The 23,202-nt window shown below is 49.2% G+C and overlaps 1 protein-coding gene and 1 long non-coding RNA gene across 3 annotated transcripts; one reads left to right on the forward strand and one right to left on the reverse strand.

Annotated features, from left to right (window-relative positions):
• Nucleotides 1-6,414: 6,414 nt before the first annotated feature.
• On the reverse strand, nucleotides 6,415-8,816 carry HAND2 (heart and neural crest derivatives expressed 2). The gene is made up of 2 exons (XM_039551627.1): nucleotides 8,243-8,816; nucleotides 6,415-7,223 (listed from the first exon to the last, which is right to left on the reverse strand). The coding sequence occupies exons 1-2, from the start codon at nucleotides 8,795-8,797 to the stop codon at nucleotides 7,125-7,127; spliced, it is 654 nt and encodes a 217-aa protein (XP_039407561.1). The 5' UTR covers nucleotides 8,798-8,816; the 3' UTR covers nucleotides 6,415-7,124.
• Nucleotides 8,255-15,567, forward strand: LOC109144885. Of its 2 annotated transcripts, none has more exons than XR_005601856.1 (4): nucleotides 8,255-8,347; nucleotides 10,257-10,349; nucleotides 14,472-14,621; nucleotides 15,429-15,567. It is a non-coding gene; the product is annotated as an uncharacterized LOC109144885 (long non-coding RNA). The 2 variants fall into 2 exon arrangements; XR_002045926.2 differs by lacking the exon at nucleotides 8,255-8,347 and adding an exon at nucleotides 9,466-9,829.
• The last annotated feature ends 7,635 nt before the right edge of the window (nucleotides 15,568-23,202 follow it).

The raw sequence follows: 23,202 nt of genomic DNA on the forward strand, positions 1-23,202 counted from the left end.
CTGGCCTCGGCCCCGCTCCCCGCCACCCCCCGCTTACCTGGACCACGGTCCCCGTGTTCGGCGACGGGTTCTCAGCAGGACGAGGGTGAGAGGGCCCCCGGGTGCACAAGGGCATGGCATGGCCCCCCGCGCACCCCAGAGAGATCCGGCGAGAGGAAGAGAGAGGGAGGAGAGAGGAAAAGCCTTTTTTCCCCCCTTTCTCTCCCCGTTTGAGCCGAAGTGACCCGCAGTATCTGGAGAAGGTTTTTGAAGACGTTTGGGAGGGAGGGAGAGAGTTTTCTGCTGAGAAACTCAATCTGCCATACAGTAGCGACTGCATCTGGGATCTGTCACCGCTGACAGCACCACAGGGCACAGACATGATCTTCCGCACAACACTGCAACTCCCCAAAATACCCTCCTCGCTCCCAAGGTATCTGCCGGCTTGCATCGCACTCCTTCGCCAAAAGGGGGAAAGCAACCTGAGCCCCCGCAAATAAATACACCGAGAGGAAGGCAAGAGAGAGCAACCCTGTCTCCCCCTTCCTCTCCGCGATGCTGAACGCTCGGCCGCCGAGGGCGCAAGGCGAGAGGCGATGTCATGCTCTGAGGGCGCAAAAGCCATAAATGTAGGCTCTCGCGCCGCGAGATTCTCGGGAATGACTTTAATGAATAATTTCGGAGACAGTTATGGCTTTAGGTAATTACTGCGCGGCTCTATGAAAACCAGATTTGGGAGAGAGGTAGTCAAGGCCAAGCCGTGTGCTTCGGCTCGCCCCTGCCAGACCGCTCCAGACATCACCTCCCCCCATCGCCGCCCGACCCCCGGGCGTCCCCGGCCTCCTGCACCCCCCCAGCTGCCGGGGTCCTCCTTTGGGCAGCGCTGCCAGCAACTTTGCGAACGCTAGAGGCTTGTCGGGGGAGCACCTAATATTATTATTTTTTTAAATCTCTTCCGCCTCCTGTATTCTCTGGCAGAACATTTCATTATCTTTTAGGCCAGTTTTAGAAAACTTCTCTGGGTTTGCACACGTATTTATCTTTTAAAGAGGTTCATTATACGCAGCTGTTGCAGCCTAAATCCACATATGGCATACAAATAGGGACCCCTATAGGAGAGTCGGCCTCTCTATTACCCCCACATGTTTGTTCAATAGACCGGACGGCAAAACGATTCCACTGCTCTGCACCAAAATAGAATTGTACATTTTTCTCCCGAGTCCTTTGGGCAACGCAGGGGCTTGTTTCTGCTTTGAACAGCCTCCACGGTTAGCAAATGAAGGGCTCCGAGATGCGGGCCCGCTGATCCCCATTGTTTCGCTAACACATTACTGCTGTTCCCAGAAGGCCGCTCCAGGGGCAGCGGGCCCTCGGCCCCAGCCCTGCGGCTTGCAGAGCCCTGCGCCTTGCCCACGCAGTCCGCAGGGTACGGGCCGCTCTCCGCCAGGATCCGCACGGCCTCTGTCGGCGGGGAGGCGGCTCCAGCCTCAGGACAGGGGAGTCCCCGGGGACACCCCTGCCACAGAGCCGTCACCAGTCAGAGGTCTGCCATAAAGGGCAGAAATAGGATTTTGCTGGGATTTTTTTTCGGTTAGGGCTTGTTTCGCAGCTTTTTTTTTTTTTTTTCTGTAACAATTTTTTTTAAATTCGCTTACTCTCTCCCGACCCCCTGGGTCGGTGGCTGTGGTGGGAAGCCGAGCTCACAGCATACCGTTTGCACTGATTCAGAAAGGAAATGTTCCTTTTCCTTTCGAGATTACAGATAGACACAGAGGAGCGTTGCGGTATCTTAGGGGGGTTATTTTATTTTATTCTGCTGGAACAAAGAAATTGAAGTATTTTAAAAATTATTTTTAGGGTCACACAGGGCTTTGTTTTTCTTTTCTCCCTCCTCCTGGCAAGCATGTTTTACCGCGAGAATTTAATCCTTCAGATAAATTGTCTAACATTATCTTTTTCCTCTGGAGACGAGATGAACAGCTTTCTCATCCACCCCCCCGTCCCTCCTTCCTGGTAGTAGCACTGATTGTAATGTACAGCTGGACAAGTGTCAGCCGTCCAAGACTGCGAACAGCCAGTGGAGGCTTAAGTTGTATTTATTCAATTATTACTTTTTTTATCTCCTTGAGGGAAAAAAATAGAGTGATACGAAACATAAAAAATCGTAAAGTAAGAAGTTTGTCAAAATAAGCGCATCAAACGTGGTCTTGGGTCCCGCTGAGCCAAGGCTTCCACGCTGGCTGTTCAGCGTTACCGTCAGCCAGCCCCAGCTCTCAATTAGAGGCGATTCATTAGGATTTAATAGCAGGTGCAAAGCCATCTCCTTGCCAGCAGCACTGCCGTTTGGGTAGGGAATCGTCTGGTTTTAGAGCGGCCTCCAACTCTCCCGGCTCGTTCTAAACCTGGCTACCACTTTGGATAACGGGGTGTCGGCGCGCCTGCGACTGCCCGCGTGTAAGCGTTGCACTTTGTTTGGCTAATTTCTCCCTGCCGACATAAGGTGGAAATCTGCCTGGCTCGATATTTATTTTGGAAGACAGCGCTGTGGGCGAATGCGCCGGGAGAAATCGGGCTGAGATAAAGCAAGCGCTGGGCCGGGGGCTGGGGGGAGCGGGGTGGGTGGGGGGAGTAACCCCTCCCGCGGAATACACCGCTTTTGCTTTCTCAAAGTCCCAAACAGACAAATAAACAAACAACCTCGGCGGCAAACTCAGAGGAGCCGGAGCCTTCGGGGTTCAAAACCCGGGCCGTGCCGAGGAGCCCCGGGGCTGGAGTGCCGCGTCCCACTGCACCCGCATCCCAGCTGGCGGCCGCGGCCGGGCCGGGGCTTGGAAAGCGTCGCCGTGATTACACCCAAGTGGAGAGCAGGATGGCTCCGAGCCGTCTGATCTGACGTCAACATGTCTCTAGCTCCTCGCTGCAAGATAGAGGCAGCAGAGCCGGGGGAGGGACGGCTCTAATCATTCCCAGATGTCTCTAATAGCAGATATAAAGACTTATATAGTGTCTGAGAATAAATTTGTAATCAATGCTCTAAAATCGCATCATCAAAGCAATGGTATTTCTGGAGGAAAATGGGATTGGGGGGAGGGAAAACTGAGGAAGAGGGAGACACACACCGCGCTGGTTTGGGAGGGGAAGAGGCAGGCACAGGGAACCTCCGAAATCCGCTGGCCCCGCGCATCACCCGGCTTTGCTAGAATTTATGTGAATATATAATTCAGATAACAACTCTGCTTTACGCTCCGTTGTATGTGACAAGCTGACACAGCTGAACAGTAATTGGCTAATTAGAAATAGAAAAGATGGAAACTGGTTTGCAAAGACACATATTTCATGGCCCGCAGGAAAAAAACTCCCAAATTAAAAATATATAAAACATTGATAAGCCCCTCGTTACAGCAGAGGGGATTATGTCTGTAGGCGTGCGGAATGCGTTTCCTTCCCATCGCTACTTGGAGATTTCTTCTGGGTGTATTTGTGAGTCGCTGGGCGAGTACGTGTGAAAAAGGAGGATTAAGGTTAAGTTTCCAAGCGCAAAAGGAGGATATTTTGCTTAGGGGTTTTATTATTAACCTTCTCTCCCCATCTCCCTGCCCTCCTTTCAAGTTCATGCTGTCTCCACGGCATCCCGTAGTACTGTTTTATATCCCGCGAATTTGCCCGCGTATGGCCCGGCGCTCGTTCTAGAGGTGTCTTTGGCTTGGCCGAGAGGCCCCGTTGCAGCTCTTTGACAACGATATCAAACTAGAAATAATTATTGCAATAATCTTTTGAGGCAAAGAAGAGGTCCTGGGAACCACGGGGGAGAGGGGGAGTATGTGTAAAAAAAAACAAACCCAGACCACAACATAAAGCAAAACGAAGGAAAAAAAGCCCCACCACATTTTTTCTCTTTTGCTTGCAGGAGTGCAGGTATGGCATACACATCCGATAGCAATGAGGTCCCGCATGTTGCAGGGTCCCCCAAAACTCAGTACTGCCAGCAGCCGATAGGCTCACTGCCAGCAGCGGAGCACAGAGCCGGCCCCTCGCTGCGTCCCTGCTTTCCAAAACCCGGACGAGCTCTGAAATTCCACGCTGCTGTCTGCCTCGGGGCCCCCAGGGGACACGGAGCCACTGGGGAGGTCCTCGCCTCCCTGCGAGAGGGCGACCGTGCTGTTTCGGGCCTGCAGCCGGGCCCACACCCCGGGGAACCGAGGGGCCGCTCCCTGGGAGGGAAGGGGAGGAGGGACGTCACCCGGAGGAGTTTTGTCGCTCTTCCTTTTCAAGGGCAGAAAAAAATTTAAAATGCTATGTTCTCTTGAGAGGGAGCGGAGAGTCTTGCTCCCCCAGCCACGAAACGAGGCGACGAGCCTAAGACACGGGTCTGTAAGTCAATCAGGGGACAGGGGCTTCAGCGACCCGGCTGCTCTCCCCCGGCCCCCTGCCCTCCCTTCTCTCTTCCTCCCTGCACCCACAGAGAAATGTTGCAGAGTGGGAAAGGCTGCTATGCCTCCTCCTTCGTGCCTTAAACCTCGGTAAAAGCTCCCAAAAATATTTTGGCCCCGAGGAATTACCGGACAGGTCGACGGGATGCCGATGCCCCCGGGTGCGGGCAGGATGCAGAGCGCAGCGCTCTGCTGTTATCAGGCCTTGGCTCCGCCGGCGGAGAGCTGAGGCCAGGGCACTGACATCCCCATCTACCATCAATTTACCTTCTGCTTCCCCATTTAGCTTTTAACGTCAAAACCTACATTTTTGTCGGCTCCGGCCTGTCTAGGGCTCCTGTGATTTAGCTGCAGGAATGGCTGCTCCTGAGAAAATAGCAACATCCTCATTAGTGAGCAATTAAAAGAGATCCTCCTTAGCGGATTCAGAGGGGGTCCCAGTTCTGATAAACTGACTCTACAAAACCGAAAAATTATTCATGGGGAAATATCGGACAGGCTATTCGGAGACTGGATATCGGAGCCGCCCGCCAGCCCTACCGCGCATCACTCGGGGGAGAATTGCAACCCGGTGACTCGGTTGAGGGAATCTACAGAGAACCTGCCCATGATGTGCAGCACCGCAGCACTCGCAGCCACCCCTCACCCCTTTTATTTTTTCCTGTGCCGCTATAAAAAAATAAAAATTGTTTGAGCAGGGAACCCAGAGTGCGAGAAGCTCCAGTTCATCAGCTGCGCAACTAATAGGCAAGGAAAAGCAAACAAGGGGGCAGATTCTTCTCTCCAAGTGTTATAAACAGAGGCAAGTGTCTGTAAACACAGACCCATGCTGGAGAGCAGAGCCGAGCTGCCTGACCCGACGGGAGGGAGGGCACATCACTTTTGTCTGGTTGTTGTAACCCCGCAACCTTCCCACTGTCAGCAGGGGCGGCGAAACGGCATAGGGGCTCCCTTATCTTTTTATGGGCAATTGCACATCTACCTACGCTTACTGCTGGGTCTCGTTGGGAACCACTTCCTTAGGCGCGGTGACATGGGAAGGCCGGCAGGTAAGCAGCCCTGGACCTGGAGAGAAAGCCAGCTTGGTTTAAGTTGAGATGATTGGAGTAAAAGTACAAAATACGAGCCCTAATTTTATTATGGAAAAGGTGGGAAACCTTTCCCTTAATCAGGAATGGACAAAAAATACCTAGACCATCTTTCTTATGTGAATTTAATTTAATTCCTTTAATTTTTTTCCTTGCGCGCCTGCGATGCAGAAGGATGCCACGCATTTCCCAGCACGGAAGTCTTGCAGCTCGCCCTGGTACTGGGGAGCAGAAAAGTCGCCAGACTGGCCCCGGGACCCTTGTAAAGGAGTCGATAGACGGGGCGAAATATATAAAGAAAGAGAGATCCTGCTGGGGAGGCAATGAACGTACTAAAGAGACCCAGAGCATGGGCTGCTGCAGTTTGCAGCTGGATAAAAAAGGTTAAAAATAATTATACTCGCTGTGGCGTACTGGAAACGTGCAACCCAGGAGAGTTTTAGGAACCACAAAGCTAATATTAAGTTCACCGTAGCTCATTGTAAATCTTACATATTCCCTACAGCACACCCTTCCCACCCACCCGCAAATCCCTTGCCTTGTTCACTCTTTCTTCCTTGACGTAAAATTACCTGCTACATAATCACTCTGAACAAAGCTCACCAGCCTCCCTCGCCTGCCTCCGGCCCCTCTCCGGGAAGCCGCCCCCGCTCCGGGCCCGCGCCTGGCACCGCCGCGGCCCGGGCTCCGGCAGCACGAAAACCGCGCATCTCTGCTATTCCTGACCCGCCCGGGGTTTGCACCCTTGTCCATTTCCCGTTCGCAGTAGGTCTCCTGCATGGAGAACACCACCACAAGGAATTCCTGTTCAGCTGAACTGCCGGTTTCTGTTCAACACTCACAGGGCTGAGAGATCACTCCCTCCCTCTACCCCTCCTTTCATTCAGTCACTTGTTTAAAAATAAAATTAGGAGCCATCTTTATAATTTAGTTTACTTCCGAATATTTTAAATATTATGAAAAAAAAGCCATAAACAACGCTGTTATTCAAAACATTTTGAGGTATAAAACATAAAAAGATTTGGATTTTCTTTTTCTCCTTTTTCTTTTTTTTTTCTTTTGTTTTGTAAAAAACACACACAGTGGTTTATTGAGTACTTACAACGTTTACACCTTCAATATTAATTAGATTCCACTTTTTCCCTTACGGACGGAAGTGCACATAACCAATAACTGTTGAAAACATCTTCAAATACCGAACGACCACAACAAAATTACAACACTAAATACCGAGTCAATCGAAACATTGGTGCAACTGCTTCTGTTGAAATATAGCTTTATAATCCCATGAATATTTATATCCAAAAGGCCAAGTATTAAAGATACACTTCACATACACACTAATGCCAGGGAGGGATTTTTTTCCTTCTCTATGATTCTGTTTTCCCCACGTGTTTTATACAGAGCAAATAACATTCACAAAACATTTAGAGACATTACCCCTTACCAAGCTGGAGTTTCCTCTTCATATATGGAATGCTTTTTCCCTCTCCTTCAAATATCCACATTTTGGGGGGTTGGGGGAGAAATTGCACATAAATAAACTGGATGATTCCAAATACAAAGAGTCCTCAGAGGAGAGCTCACTACCGAGACTAAGAGGACGGCTCCTCCAGTCCTGCCGTGCTCACTGCTTGAGCTCCAAAGCCCAGACATGCTGCGGCCAGCCAGTCCTCCCTTTGGTTTTCTTATCGTTGCTGCTAACTGTGCTTTTCAAGATTTCGTTCTGGGGAGACACGATGCGAGGGGAGAGAGAGAAACAGAAGGGGGAGAGGGGAGAAAAAAAGGTTAGATATATTCCTCCACTTTCTAAGTCGCATCTGCTTTGCTTCGAGTTCGAAAACTACGACGAGACTCGAGCTCATCGAGGCCTGCGGGCTTCAAGAGACATAACGGGGACCTCCATGGGATCTCGCCGCGGGCGAAGCCGCCGCCCGTGGGAGCAGCCTCGCGTGGTGCGCGACCGCCCGCGGGCCCCGGCGGAGGCCGATTCCCGCTCCGTGCCACCCCGCTGCTCTGCCGCGGCCGGAGCGCAGGGCTGGAGGCTGAGAGGCGCCAGTCATCCACGGGGATTACGAAAAGGCCCCCCCTAAACCATCCCCTCCCTGATTGCGGGGAGAAGCTGGGCACCGGCATGTACCAGGGCAAAATATCGGACTTGCGGCCACGAATATATGCGGGAATCAATCACACGCGAGCACGCCACGGGGCCTACACGAAATTGGGCTTGCGCTGCCTCGCCTAAGCAGACTCTCCCGCTAAAAATCAAAAAAGTTGAAACGCCGAGTGCAGAGACGGGAAAGCCTCTCGCTGCGAACCTCGTACTTGCCGAGGGTTTAAAGCTGGGCTGGGCTTAGCAGGTAATCATGCCTCCAGATTTTCTTTTTAAGAGAGCGGAGGCTTGCCTCCTGCGAGATCACGGTTTGGGATACGGGACAAGCAGCAGCCCGGGAAATAACCTCCCCGGGGGCCCCTAATGTGGCAGCCTTTTCCCCGCGGCTGCTCTCAACCACCGGGTCGGATCCGGACGCTGACGGCCGCCCGCGGCTGTGCACTGTCCCGCTTTTGGCCCGCAGCTACGGCCAGGGACCGGTGGGACCGAGGTGTCCCCTATGGACATCCCCCGGCGACTCTGGCCAGCGAGGCGCCGGGTGGGCTCGGATGGGGCACCGGCGGGCGACCGAGCAGCCTCCCCTCCGCGGCTCCCCCGCCCCGTCCCGCCCCGTCCCGTTCCGAAGCACTGACCAGCTCTTTCTTCCTCTTCTCTTCCTTCACGTCTGTCTTCTTGATCTCAGCCTTGAAAGCCTCCGCCTCCCCGTTCTGGTCGTCCTTCGCCAGCAGGTCCATGAGGTAGGCGATGTAGCTGGTGGCCAGACGGAGGGTTTTGATCTTGGAGAGCTTGGTGTCGGCGGGCACGTTGGGGATGCACTCCCTCAGCTCCGCGAAGGCGCTGTTGATGCTCTGAGTCCTGCGCCGCTCCTTGCGGTTCGCCGTGCCCCTGCGTTTCACCGGCCGGGGCCCCCCGAGCCCGGGCGGGCCGTTCCCGGGAGGCACCCCCCCGTAATGGGAGTGGTCCATGCCCGGCGCCCCGTTGGCGTACTCAGGGCTGTAGGACAGAGCCATGCTGTAGTCGGGGGGGGACATCTCCGGGTGGCTGCTGATGAGCCAGCCGTGGAAGTAGGGGTTCTCCTCGTGGCCACAGCGGGTGGCGGCGGCGGCAGCGGCAGCGGCGGCGGCAGCGAAAGGGTAGCCCTCATGGTGCACCACCGGGTGGTGGGGGAAGCCGCCCACTAGACTCATCCCCGCTCCCTAGAGCACCCCACCCCACCCCCCGGGCCCCAAAACAAAGGTTTCCCCTCCCCGCCCGCCCCCACCCCCGTCGCAGCGGCGGGAGATGCTGCCCGCCGCTCACCCCTCAGCACTGCCCCGCTGCCCGCTGCCTCTCCATAGGGCGCTGCTGCAAAGTCCCCGCGGGTGCCCGAGCGATCCCCCTCCCCGGGCGCCGCCGCCGCCGCTCATGCGTTGTGCCTCCACCTCCTCCTCCTCCTCGCCCGGGGCCGGGTCTTCGAGGAAGCGCGCACAAAAAAAAAAAAAAAACCAAAAAAAACCAACCAAAAAAAAAGCTATGGAGAGATGTCGACCAAAAACAAAATGGCTTGGCTTCCCAGCCTGGGATCTTCCTCTCCTCTTGCTTCCCTGCGCTCTCGCCAAGTCCGCCGCGGCCCGGCCGGGTGGTACTTACACGCGGGCCCCCCTCCATGCGCCCCGGGCTCGGGGCGGGCGGGCGGGCGGCGCTGGCTCTGCCCTGCGCGGCAGCGGGGCCGTCAGTGCTGGGCGGGCGCTCGCATCGCTGCCCGCCGCGCCGCGCAGCTCAGCGCCCCGGCGCTCCTCTGCGGCATCCGCGCCGCTCGGCCGGGCGCGGCGGCGGCGGGCGACGGCGGGGCTCGGCGCGGCGCGGGGCACTGGCAGGGCTCCCCGGCCCGATCTCCATGTACAGCTACATGTTTAGGGCCGCTCGGGTTAATATATGTCGTCAGAAGCGGCGGCCGCCAATGGCCGGGGCGGAGGCGGAGCCCACCGCCCTCCGCAATAAAACTTTTTGATGTTCGCTCTGCTAATTGCCGAGCTCCTCTTTTAGGATTGGCTGCCCCTCCGCATCCCTAATGTAATTAAAACAAGGGGGGAAAAATTATCATGGAGGCAGAGGTTAATGCAAGTGTTTAGCAGATGCCTTATAGTAAAATCTGCATTAAAAAATTTGAAAAAAACCCAAACAACAAAACCCCCCCTACAAACTCATTAAAACTTAAATATCGGATAATCTCAAACCAGGTACAGTATGGATCCAAGAAGTTTCTTGGCAAAAGTCTATGTGAGAGCTTGATAGGCTCGGAGGTTGCTTTGGCAAAGTGTTTTGTGCCGGTCCGGTAGAGGAACAAATAAAACCGGCTTTGGAGGGCACTTCATCGATGCCCGATTGTAACAGGCCTGCCCCAGCAGCGCTCCGGCTTATATTTGTATTGCTGGTTCATACACACCACCAGATCACTAGTTTCCGTAAGGAGGGAGGCGAAGCTGCTCTGCCTTGCCTGTCACCAGACTTGCGACCCGGGTTCGCATGGGCTGGCTCCGACTGCGCGCCTGCTGACTGACCGAGGGAGCGGAGCGCTCGGGACTTGGAGGGGGATGGTATTTTCTTCCAGAAAGAATAGTTTTGAGACATTAACAGTAAGTTCGACTCTAACTGATTCTTTTCCAGCTTGCTGCCTACGCCTATGCACCTCCACCAGCCTTCACCCGAGTGACTTATGTGCCTCAAATCGGTTTTATGCTTCTCTAACTGGTACTATCGGTAAGTAACCGAATATTTTTTACAGCATGTTCCGAGCTAATTTTCTAGCTTCTACTAACAAATGTATAAATATTTCTCAGCATTCCTGCTTCTGCAATAAAAAAGACCAGCATCTGCAGAAAGCAGGTTTAGTTATCGAAAGGGAGCAGTTAAATGTTCGCTTAACGGCCAGGCCAAGGACGAAATCTCCTGTAGCTATTTAGGTGCTTTGCTTTGGTAAGCTTGAAGATATTACAAAAGAAAAATGAATCTCAAGCTGTAACTCATGGATAGCTGGGAGGCGAGGTGCATTTGTTGTCATCCTCAAATGGAGCCGAGCATTACTAAATAGCTGCGAAATACCAAATAGCCACCCTTATTTGTGCTGGCTGATGCCTAGGCTGATTCGGCGTATATTACAATGCCGTTCTACAATATAGGCAGTGTGGAAAACTGTGTCAACAGGAGCGGAGAGGTCATAAATTAAAGAAAGAGAAAGATAGAGATGGAGGAGTCGGCGAAAGAAGGCAGCAAGAACTCTGGTCCAATTTCTGCAGCAGCTTAATGCGCTCTCCGGCCCCTCTGCAGAGGCTGTGGGGGTTCCTCGGGGGAAGCTCTGGGTGGTGGGAAGAGGGCGAAAAGCAACTCAATGCTCGGGGAGAGGAGGCAGGCTGAGCTCGGGCGGTTCCGGCGTGGAGAGGACTGCCGACAGTGCACGGCGGCTTGTTGGGGCCCGGGGGCTTTGCCAGTGGGTCTGCGGGCTCTCGGCAGGGAGTGCCCTGCAGGGAGTGGACGGTCTCCGCGGATGAGGCCGTCCGCCAAGGAGCAGCCTGCTGCGGTACCAGGGAGCTGGCCTCGTCGGAGAGCTGCTAAAGGCGAAGCAAAATGCCGGCCCCGCGGTTCGGCAGGACGGGGAGCGTAGAGTCGGACCTAGAGAGGAGACGTGCACGGAGCGCAGACACGCAGGGGTATGTTTTTATAGGCAAATACACATATGCGTGAGCGTCTGGGTGTAAACTGAGTACGAAAACGAAAAACTAGTCCAGATGTAGAATTGATGTACATACACATACATCTCACATGTACGCACGCATGCTTGTAACCAACTGATGAATATCTGTTATCTATATATGGACAAGCAGAATCCTATATATTGTGTTATCCTAAGGAAATAATGTGTCTGCAGCGTGGATTTTTAAATGTAAGGAAGGCCGTGGGCAGACCGTGCAGGCAGAGCCCTGGAGGGGCCAGGCAGAGTGTCCCTGCGGCTCGGGATGGGATGTCTGCAGGGCGCAGCCTGGAAATCCACCCAGTTTCTGCAGCGGTTCTCCAGTTTTGTTTTGCTGCTATATATTCTTGATGGGAAGAAGAAGTGGACATTGTCAAGGCCGGAAAGTTATACTGGCTTGCAAACGGGCGTGTGTTTCTTTACATTCTCCCTGTTTGTGTACGAGCTTTCCGATACACCGCAGGTTAGACTGCAGCTGTGACGGTCTCTGTGACAAGACATTACGGCCACTCCGATAACATCTCCAATGATGAAGGAAACGGAAAACACGAGACAGAGAAAAAGTAATAAAATATACAGGAGATATCTATCAGAACACCAGTCTCCAAAGCTAGCATCATGATTGCTTAATTAACTTTGGAGAAAGAGGGTCTCTAGATAAAGCACCCAGAAGGATCTTATATATACATATTTTCCTCCTATCCCAGCAGATATTTATGAGTTTTATAAAGCGAGTTTTAAAGCAAATGCAACTCTCGTGCCCTCCCTCAGCTGTTAAATATTCAGGATTCCGATAATGGGTTGTAGCCTTTTCTTTTTGATCCACGAGTTGAAAAACGCTGCAGCTCAAAGTACCTTTCCCAATACGATACTCAAATTCTACTAAAAAGCACCAGCATTTTGCCAATCTTACACTTATTGATTTGATTAGATTTTTTTTTGTGCACAAATCATATGCTGGGAAAAAAAAAAAACAAACAAGAAAAAAACCCAGAAAATAAAAAGAAACCCTAGTCTTATGTCACTTTTTTTCCCTGCCAAAATAGTTGCATGTAAGGCGGCGATTTATCTGGACTCTGCTGCCAAACAGGACTCTCCTAGCTTGCGGTAATAAATAAAATTTGGTGGAGACTTTGCCGAGGCTGGTATTCTCTACCCGCTTTCTAAAATTTATTTTATTTTTTCTGGAGTTGGTATGTGGGGCTGTATGGGTAGGTTTTGCCCCGCGGTTGCTGCCTGTCCAGCCCCGCAGCCGTCCGCGGGGCCGAGCGGGAGGAAGGGGCTGCCCTTGCCCCCCGGTGGGTGCCCCGCGACGCCCGGGGAGCGGGGGCAGGAGCCCGCGGCGGGGGGTGGCGGGCCGGGCGCCCGCTCAGAGCCGCCGGGGCCACCCGCTGCCCTGCCCCGGCGCTCAGTCGCCGCCGGGCCGCTTATCGCCAGGTCACTTCTCTCCTCCCGGCCAAGAGTAGGGTGGGAGTTGGGATAACAGAACAATAGAGCTGTGCTCCCCCCTCCTCCCCCCGGGCTTGTGTGAATTAAGCTAAATTGCAAATTAACCTAATTTCTCCGAATCAGTCGGGGAAAACCGTATGGAAACGGGGAAGAGATGCCGACGCTGGGTGGTCGGAAACCCACATCTGCTGGGGACTCCGGGGCTGGCTGACTGGGAACACTGCAGCCACACCGGGCCAGGCTCTGTGAGGAGCAGGCCAGGGGCAGAGAGGCGCCTCACCGGTGCCTAGGCTGCGAGCCCACTCATTTGCTTCTTTACCGCACCTTCCTTTTGAGGAGGGTCCGAAATCGGTGGGACGATTATGGGGACAGGGCAGCGGCGGGAGCCGCAGTCACCACTGAAGTGCCTGGTACCGACGCCAGACCTACCCACCCCTGCTCCGTGCAGCAGCTCCGGGATCTCCCTTCATAATTTTCATTAAAGCAAAGAAACAATCAGACAAACGAAAGCACCCCAAGGGCACCCCGTCCTTTGCTTTTGAGGCGCTGCCCTGGCCGGGCAGCCCCCTCGGCATCTCTCCTTCCCGCAGCTCCCTAAGTGCCGGGGTACCGATTTCCTCTCCTTTCGCCCGGCTGCCCACCACATCACTCAACCGCCCGGTGCACGGCTTGAAAAGCCGAGACGGGTTTGAATTTATAGAGTGCATGATGTCATTGACCCGGGACCAAACGTATCAGAAAGGGGTATCATTCTAGGATGGATTTGGGGATGCCAGAGCATCGCGTGTCCCAGGGGTGCCACGCGTCCTCTATCCGGGCAGTCGCTTAGGAATTCGTGAAAGAACACAAACACGCAAGAAAAGGGATTTTTGAAAAGACGCACGGAGAAATATGATTTGGAGGTCAACCTGTCAGTGCGGGTTAATGAAAAGGACTTCTGCCTAATGGGTCTGGCTTGCACCCTCTCTTGTGCTTACACAACCTGAATTGCAATGCCCAGGGCAGAGGGCGGGATCGGGCCCAGCAGGCCCGAATTAATCGCTGCCCTTGGAGGTGGAGGAACCCTGGTTTACATTACTATTATCGGTAATGAACGCCCACATATTTCAGGCATGATAATCTCCCAGCCGTGTGTATACAGAAAAAAAAAACCAAAAACCAAAAAGACAAAACCAAAAACCGAAAAGAAAAGAAAAAAAGAAAAAAAGGAAGGAGAAAAGATCGGGGATGAGAAAAACTCAAGACACTGACCATTTCGTAAGTCACAATGATTGGCAGTAAGTGCAGGACCCTACGCGTTTTACCACTGCATGTGCAAGCAATTATTCAAGGATTGCTTATATTTGTGACTGAAGATCCAGAGTTGCATTTAGACCCTGGACAGGAATCAGGGAAAGAAAAGCAAAACATTGCGAATTCCAACCAAGACCCCTTCTTTGTCAGAAGAATGGTAGTAAAGACCTTACAAAATTCTACAGTGTCTCTATTTATTGGAATTGTTACATAGATCTCCTGTACATGCACATGTATAAACACGCACACGCATGCAGACAAACACACTGTTTTTCCACTTAATATTTGTTTGTATTCCCGGGAAAGAGCATCTTAAGCTGCTCTTGAGCTCGATGCTGATGAAATAGCTCGCGAATGTAATTGCCTTCATTAACGAATATTTTGTCCTCCAGCATCTGAAGTTCAGACGGTGGAGGAAGAAGAAGGCTAGGCTGCCATCGTTTTGTGTTTGGGTTGACAAAAATCAACACTTCTATTGTCATTCTTCATGGAAAGTCTCCATTTAAAGAGGCTGGGGTTTAAGAAGCCTTCATAGATCAAAGGTAACCTCGCTTGGCTTAAGAGAGAAGTCCCTCTGGAACAGTGAAAATTAGCTGCAATTTGGCCCTAACTACACGCCCCAAAATGTCGGTGTCGTCCTGCTGGTGTCCCCCGCGCCGTATACCTGCTGCACTGCACCCCGCTCCCGCTTGCCCGGGATCGGCTGCAGCACACGGGCTTGTCCGAAAATTCAGCAGCTGAGTCCTACAAATGTCGGCTGCACACTTGTTGCAAGCATCAGCCCGTACCGCAATTCCTATATGCGTATCTCGGTGTAATTGATCTGGCTGAGTGAGGTCTTTTTGGTAATTTGGATACACCAAGTCTCCAGTTAATGACATATAATCAGCCTTTAGGTCACTTGGTCATTCTCTTATTACAAACCCCTCCTGCTCTCTCTGATCTCCTTTCAAACTAAATTTCACACAAACAAATAAAGCAAGACAGGGACAAGTCCTTAAAATGCAAGAGTGAAATATTGGAGAATTGCTCGTGGGGAACTATAAACATTTTAAAAAGAAAAAACCGAAAAGATAGGACAGAACATCTTATCGAGAAAGAGAGCATTGTGTACAAAACATGGAGGGAAAACCGGTCTGGCTTGTGTTAAACGTGACATAAAATTAAAATAAAATAATTACAAACAGAAACAGCATAATGTAAACAGAATACAGGAGGAGACTTTACTAGAAACGCATGGCCGCGTACCGTAATTTGTTCGTGCAGATGATACAACCTATCTGTGGACACACAAAATGTTTGTTTGCTGCGCTTTAGCAAGAAGTAAATTTCTTTACTCTTCTTTTCAGGAAAGTTAAGAAGCCGGAAAATGGAGAATTGAGTGTCATGTGCCTCCCCAGATCTGCAGGGAAACGGAGCAGCGGCCAAAAGGAGCGGGTGTAAATGCGACAACAAAAATAAATACTTTATATCACCGTGCAGAACTTATTTTACTAAGTCAACACTTTTTTTTTCTGCAGCTCACCTTTTCTTTCCTCTAGGGAGAGACAATGCTCACTTTTTATTAGGTGTTCCCTAAAAGTTTATTTTGATCCCCGTCCAGGTGTGTATGTATATGTATGTGTATGTATGTATATATATATAAAATATATAAAAAAGTATATACATATATACATATGTATATAATCAACAGGCTAAGGGTCATGTATGAGCAGAGGCTGGTGCGGTGACCGGGAAGAAGGGTGATCAGATGCTCTAGGTGAGATCTCAGGGCCCTACAGGCTGCAGGCAGCTCATTGCAAACCGAGTCCCGTTTTCGGAGCTAAAGTCGATTTATAAAATCGAGAGAGGGGAGATATCAACGTCGTTCAAGTCTTAGCGCTTTGAGAAAGCAGCCTGCAGAAGAGGACTGCGATCTACACTCCCTCACAGGCATTAGCGCCTTTCAAAATATTATCGACATTTTTACCAGCGGTCTCTCATTCGTGTGTAATACGGGGCTCAGACAGGCGCTAATTGAGCACGTAGCGCGTGCGAGGTTGCGAGAATGAGTGTCGGGGCAGGCTCACACAGCAACAGAAATGGGAGCGATAGAAGGAGAGGAGTGTCACAGGCCCCCGCGCAGTGCGTGTTGGTGTGACACATCTCGTTATTAGTTCAATACATTCCCGGTCTTTTCGGGATTTCTAAAGTTGTTGGTGTTTCCTTTTTTTTTTTTTTTTTTTTTTTCCACCACCCGCCCTTGGGCTACTGGATTGAAGCATCAGCCCGTAGCCACACGGGGATTCGACTCAGTACATCAAAAGGCGCTGCTCTCCTCTTGGGGCTCATGCTCGGGGACACGGGCCGCCCCTCTGGGAGCCGCCGGGGATGTTCAGTCCCGCCCCGGCACTGCCCGGGCGGGGCCGCCGGCACCCCTCCCGCCGGTGCTGGAAATGCCCAAGGCCGAGGGGAGGCGGCGGGCTGGCCCCCGCCCATCGCACCTCTCGGCGGCGGGCGGCCCCGGCGGAGCCCCGCGGGCGGTGCCGCGCCCGGGAGGAGCCCCGGCGGGCTGGGGGCGGCTGGAAAGGGTTAAGCGCTTCCCCTCCTCCTGCTGCAGCCCCCTGAATGCCACTGCTTTCCTCTAGAGGTCTCATTAGGGAAACCCTAACTGCTATTTTCAACGTTTCCTCAATCAAGCGCCTTTAAATAGAGCTCCACAAACAAATTGGCGGCAAAAAGCGCAGATCTTGTCACGGGCGAGGCCGATTCAATATTTCACCCTTGTTTGCTTTGTAATTACAGCCTGGCTTGTGGCTACCTGCACGCTAGGGCCAGTTCCCCTTGCCAGCCCCCCCCGTCCGCCCCTCCCGTTCCGCGTCTGTCGTACAGCCCCGCGGACACCTTTCCCTGGGCTGGGAATTGAGCGGGACCGCCCGCGGGAGCCACTGAGCGAGTGGTCTCGGGTCAAAACTCAAAAATTGCACAGAATCTCCCCTGCTAAATGCTGAGGGCTTTTTTTTTTTTTTTTTTTTTTTAAATTTGTTTAATTTTTCAAAAATATTTTTGCTGTTTGTTGCAACGTCTGCTCTGAGGCCACGAGCTTTCCAACAGAAGGGATTTTCCCCAAGCACCGCCTTGCCCTCTCATGACGGGGTCAGGGACCAGGCAGCGGCCCGCCTGTCCCCACGCACGGCAGTCCGAGTGGTTGATCTGCGGGCTTCGCTCCCTCTGTCTCTGTTAAACTGCTCTTATGATTTGTTATATTTTCCACAGCTGATTGTTCTTGTTTGACTGTTGTACAGAGCCGCTTTAAATCTTCGACAGGAAGAATAAAAGTTAAAACTGCTTAGACGGGCTGGTGCGGGTCCGCCTCGGTCACTGCACAACGACCCCTCTGCACACATCAGGTCTCGATAAGCCTCGTTCCTGCGGCTCGGGGCAGCGGCATCAACACAGATCGGAGCTAATTCGATTATGTCTGAAAGCCGGAGTGTAACAGAGAAGAATTTGGCCTTTATGAACTAAGCTGCTGTATTTGCTTTGCTGTAAACCGACGAGAATATTTTATGATGGAGGGGAACAGTGCAACACAAAAGGGAAATATGACAATAAATCTCTTTTTATGGATTCTCTTTAGCAGCAAAACACAAGGATTCAACGGTTTTATGACTCAACTATTTTGCAGGTACATCTAAAGATACCTACATAGAAAAGAATAACCTGTATTCCATCTCACAGCCCCCCTCTGAAACACAGAAATCCATCCCTGTGCCCCTCAGTTCACTGATGAAATTCTCTGAGATTTTCATGGGAGCAATGCTGGCTCAAGAGTTTACATCTGACCACTGCACAGATACGCTTCGATTATTTATGGTGCCACTGGCATTACCCTTTCATAGTTTACTGATACACAAAACTTTTGGTCAGAAGTAATGCTCCACCTTCCATCTCAGAATGAGCACATTGGGCTGTTTTCTTTCTAGTTACTGCAACACTATTAAGACTTGAGATAATTTATGCATCCATTGAGCTAAATTACAGCTTTAGTTTTCAAGACTTTTTTTTAAGGAATGATTTTCATGCTAAAATAAAGATAGGTACTTCAGGGGGAGGATTTCCAAGTGGCTAAGGGTGTAATGCTCCTTGAAGTAAGCACAGGTTCTGTATATAAATCCCTTTGAGGATTTAAACCCTGGATGTTTTTTCAGAGTCATGTTCCACTGTAAAAAACCCCATTCAATCCATTCATACATGCTCAAACTGCTTTGTACAATGCAAGTATATTTGCATCTAAGGTGCTAAGCATATTTTTTATCAGTCTCCATGTCTTGTTTATGTCCTTTCTTGTGATCAAGTTCTGATATTGGTTACCCTGAGCACCTAGATCCAGGTTTAGGTCCCCTAGAGATCAAGGAATAGCTAGTAGGTCCAAAGGTCTGCTGCTGGGCTGCAGTGATTTGGAAGTGTGGATTTTGAAACACTTGCTTCACATACCACACAGTGCCGAGCTTTTCCTCTCTGAGCACGCACACATGCACGCAGCACGGCACTTTAACACACTGGTCACTTGCAGCCTGACAGCAATGAGAGCAGAATGCAGATGCAGCATATGCAGTTGAACGTTAAACATAATCTTTTAAAAGAAGTCCTTTTAGTTGAACTTTTTTCTCAGATACAGCTAAATGAAAGTCACACTGCTTTTTATTCCTCCGCGTGTTGTCTTTTTTTTTTTTTTTAATAGAAAAGGCAAGTGGATTCAGAGCCCTGATTTTATTAAGAAAGGTTGTAGAACAATCAGTTCAGATATGTCAATCCAAATATGTGTGGAACAACGTCTACAAGTGACATCCATGGGAAAAAGAAAGATCACAAAAACTCACAAATACAAACCTCATCAGTACAAGTTGCTCTGCTTAAGCCAGCTTTTCATCAGAGTGGCACCTATTTGTATGAATTGAAGTTTTGCATGTGCCTTCTGCTGGTGGAAAAAATTTGTAGATAGTCAAGCTATCTTGTCTACCGTTACCAGTTACCCTTGCTTAGGGAGGCAGACCACAGTGCAGACTGGTTTTACTGTTTTTCACTGAGCAAAGTAGCCTGGACTGAGCTCCATTCTGTTGCACTAAAGGACTGCAAACACGTTTTTGCAGTCACTTCAAGGACGTCACCACTAGCCTGCAGTCTGCAATACAGACAGAGTAGTGGGAAAAGTGAGTACTGCATATGCATATACCTTTTTTTACCTGGAGTCCAGGGACTCTGCCCTGCATACCCTGGAGCCCACAAAGGGCTTCCCCTCGCTCCTTTTGTGTGCTATTCATAAAGATATGTCCTAGTTTGTAAGAACAGTACATGCCCATTTTGTGTGATATGTACATGCACACATCTGGGCTGCATGTGTGGAAAAGCAAAGGCACACACTACAAAAAATTTTACATGTGCAATTTTCCAAGTATGAGTCTATGGGTCTATAGTATGGCATATCTACAGTGCAGAAAATGACATTCTTCAGCACAGGAAGGCATTTTAAGCGGCTCCAGAGAAAAAAAGCAGAATTGTTCTTGGTAGCACAGTTAGTAGCAGTTTACTTCTCCTGGTTGCTCCTGATGTTTTCTGCAAACCCACTGTGATGGAGCGTTACTCCCAAACAGCAATCACTGAGTGATCAGAATATTTCAGATATTCATTTCTATAGGCTGATGTTATTAAAATTAAAAACATCTGCTTTGAGGAATGCAGATTTTCTGGATGTAAATACTTCTCTACTCCCACAGTAATTTCAGCTACTCAGGGAAACAAAATGTAATGCTAAACAGTCGTTGTATTGTTTGACACAGTAGCAAATGGAACAATGTTGCTCTTAATGATGCTGTTGTTCACTGGACAATTGAAATTGGATAAAGGCTTTCATCTGGGAACACTTTTCTAATACCTCTGTAGGTAATGGGAGTCCTATTGCCCTGCATACTGGGCAAGGTTCACCCCCATCTCGCCAAGACAGCTCCTGAAGAGAGGAGTTTGTGCCTGCAATAGGCTTTCAAGTGCTTGTCTGTTATCAGTTCACTGACACAGTTTTGCAGCTGAGGAGAGTGGAGAATGGAGCCCCAGCTGCCTGTGTTTCAGATGCTATCGCCTAATCCTGATTAAAGGCACTGTGGGTTAGAAATTCCTCTGTAAAGCCACGTGAGAGAAATCTTCTCCCTTTTGCACTCCCCTTAAAAATCATTGGGAATATCTTCAATACTTGTGTTAACTTCTCTTACATTGAAGCTAAACTGGGCATACTTGTTCAAGAATGAGTAATGATGTGTATTGTCTACCACACAGCACACTGATTGCTGCGCTAAGGACATAAGTGCAACCAACATCAAAGGTGGAGTTGCACCGAATACTGCCGTATTTCCATGAGATACTTTGTCGCTTTTGCTAGTCAGGCTAACCCTAAATAGAGAAAAACCACCAGATGGGGGGTTGCAAATAGGAAGTCAATTCTGATGACACGGAGTAAAGAAAAACAGAAGATAATCCAGGGGAGGACATTTCCCCAAACTACACAAAGGTGGTGCACGACTAAGAAAGCATTATGTGACGGGAGTGTGCATGGTGCTACCCAGAATAATAGCAGTTAAAGTCCTTTTCTTACTCAGATTCCTTAGGAATCTGACGCTGGGTTAATCTGGGTGTATCAGAAATTATGTATAAGTGGAGACTTAGACAAAACATCCGTTAGTGTAAACTAAGTAAAAAAACCCCAAATACCTCTATGCCTATCCATCTTTTAAAAATAATTCAAATACTTTTCTGCATTGTGAAGAATTGATTCTTCCTTTGGATAGTACGTAAGAGACTATGGAGACAGGTTCTCTTCCAGTGGTCTGGAAGACATCCAGGCCGTTTAAAATCCTGATTGTCACTACACCTTCCCAAGGTTGCTGTCAAGAGGAAATCTGATATTTGAAGGATGTACGCTATGAACTTATTTATAAGAAGAAACCAAGATTTTAAATTTTAATGTTGTTTATATCCTATACAAGCTGATAAACACATAAACACATACCTGGATACATATATATAGGAATCCGAAAAAACCCCAAAATCTAGACATTTCCTTTCAGTAGTTACATCTTAACCAGTGTTCTAGTTCAAAAGACATGTTAGGATCTGGCAGGATTAGCAATATGTGCAAACCATACAACTCTTGAAAAACATCTGATGCTGCTGCCTTAGGGTTCTCATGGATCATTGTCTTTGTGGAGGCAGGTATCTTCATTACATCCAGCCACATGGAGTTTCACTAAGTAACACTTGCATGGACTACTTCAGATATCAGTAACTGTAGAAATCTATATGATCTGTTCCTTCAAAACTGTAGACTAAAATAATGAGAAAAATAAAGTAAAATCCATACACTACATCTGGCTTGAAGCAAATGCTTATGGAAAGGGAACAGCTGATTATGAGACAAATGTATTTGTTATATTTGTGTCTATGAACACTGGTTGCTTTTCTTGTTTGGACTAAGAAGTGTTGCCAGTGGACTATAGCTTAGATACTTGCTCTGAGGACAGGTGATCCATGTTTTCTTCCTTGATATATGAAGAACAGAACAAGAGTTGCCAGGCAAAACTCCACTGTTGAAATCTGGAGATAGGTCTGAAATAACACATGAACACACAGATTCATTGCAGTCATGAGGATGTGACCTAGGAGGACAGATTCAATAAAAAAATATAGATACATTTTTAAAAAAGTTCGAAAAGTTTTTTTCAGAGACTTAAAAATACTGCAATTAAAACTATTATTAAACTAGATTAAATGAAGCGGAAGTTTGCTTTCAGGCTTCAGAGCCAAGAATGTTCTTTGTGCCTCTATCCATTTTTGTGCTCTGTGTACCCTGTGCTGTTTACACAAGGATTATCTTGTTTATTTTACAGATATTATGCTTCATAGAAACTAATCAAGAGAATATTTCTTTTTTTTATGACAAAAAGTGGATGTCGACCTGATCAAGTTGCTTTCATACAACATTCTTGGGTTTGTGATAGTGTGATGTTTAATAAAGTGTTTATAAAGTCAGATATAATAGTTTATCAGATCTTGGGCAGTCATAATAACAAAACTGCCCTTACCCTGAGTGTTATGTACCCTACTTTTTAATTTACAACACAGCACTTTCTAAATTACTTCATAAACTAAGGAAGTTGACTACTAAAGAATCAATGTTGTAAGAACTAAGAAATATTTTCCTAAATATTTTTTCTGTTACTTAGTCTCCATACAAGTCTTTAGTAATAATTTGGACTCAGACAAACACTGCACTCCCTGTAGCACGCAACACATGCATGCTGTGAGATATTTTCCTGCAGTACAATCTATTAAAATCTCCAGTGGAAGAGACTTTTCAGCCTAAAATACTACATGTCTAAAATGCTACCCTGCACAAGCAATCGGATAAAGTGAAGGGAAAAGACCAAAAGAAAGCTGAAGATTTTACAGTGGGAATCTAATGGAACAATTCAAGTGGGAGTTAATAGTTTATGAGACCATGAATAGACAATGGAGCCTTTCACTTCTGTGTTGCTAGTCCAAGTCCCCACCAACTGATGTCAAGTCTGTTTGGTGGATTCTCTGTAACAGCATGCGTACAGGCTTCTTGAGCAGGAAACAAAGTCTGTGCCAATGAGTCCAGTCTTCCTCTCTGCTGAAGGACCTGCCCTGGGAAATCCATCTGGCAAACAGCAGAAGACCTGGGTATGCATCCCAACGTAATACTAGCCTCTCCCCACTCTTCCTCAAATTTCACAGTCTTGTTATTCCCTAAGGACAGTCTGTCTGGTGTTGCGTGGAAAAGATAGAGGAGATAGACGTTAAAAGGCAATGTCTTGGGGTGACCGTTATTTGTAACTCTTGACTGATTTTTGGTCTGCAAATAGGCAACTGCCTTCTTGATAGTCTAGCATTTACTTAATCCTCATACTGTAAGCAACTTCTGCAGTTATTCCTGACATGCATTTCTAGATAAAAGACATCCTTATGGCCACTATGAAATCATCATCCAATTTCAGTTTCACCTTCCATGGAGTTTACACTTTACCCTCTATACAGTTAAGACAGAAAAGTATCATTCATACCTACTTATAT

This window comes from Corvus cornix, chromosome 4 (assembly GCF_000738735.6).
Source record: "Corvus cornix cornix isolate S_Up_H32 chromosome 4, ASM73873v5, whole genome shotgun sequence".
Taxonomy (NCBI): domain Eukaryota; kingdom Metazoa; phylum Chordata; class Aves; order Passeriformes; family Corvidae; genus Corvus; species Corvus cornix.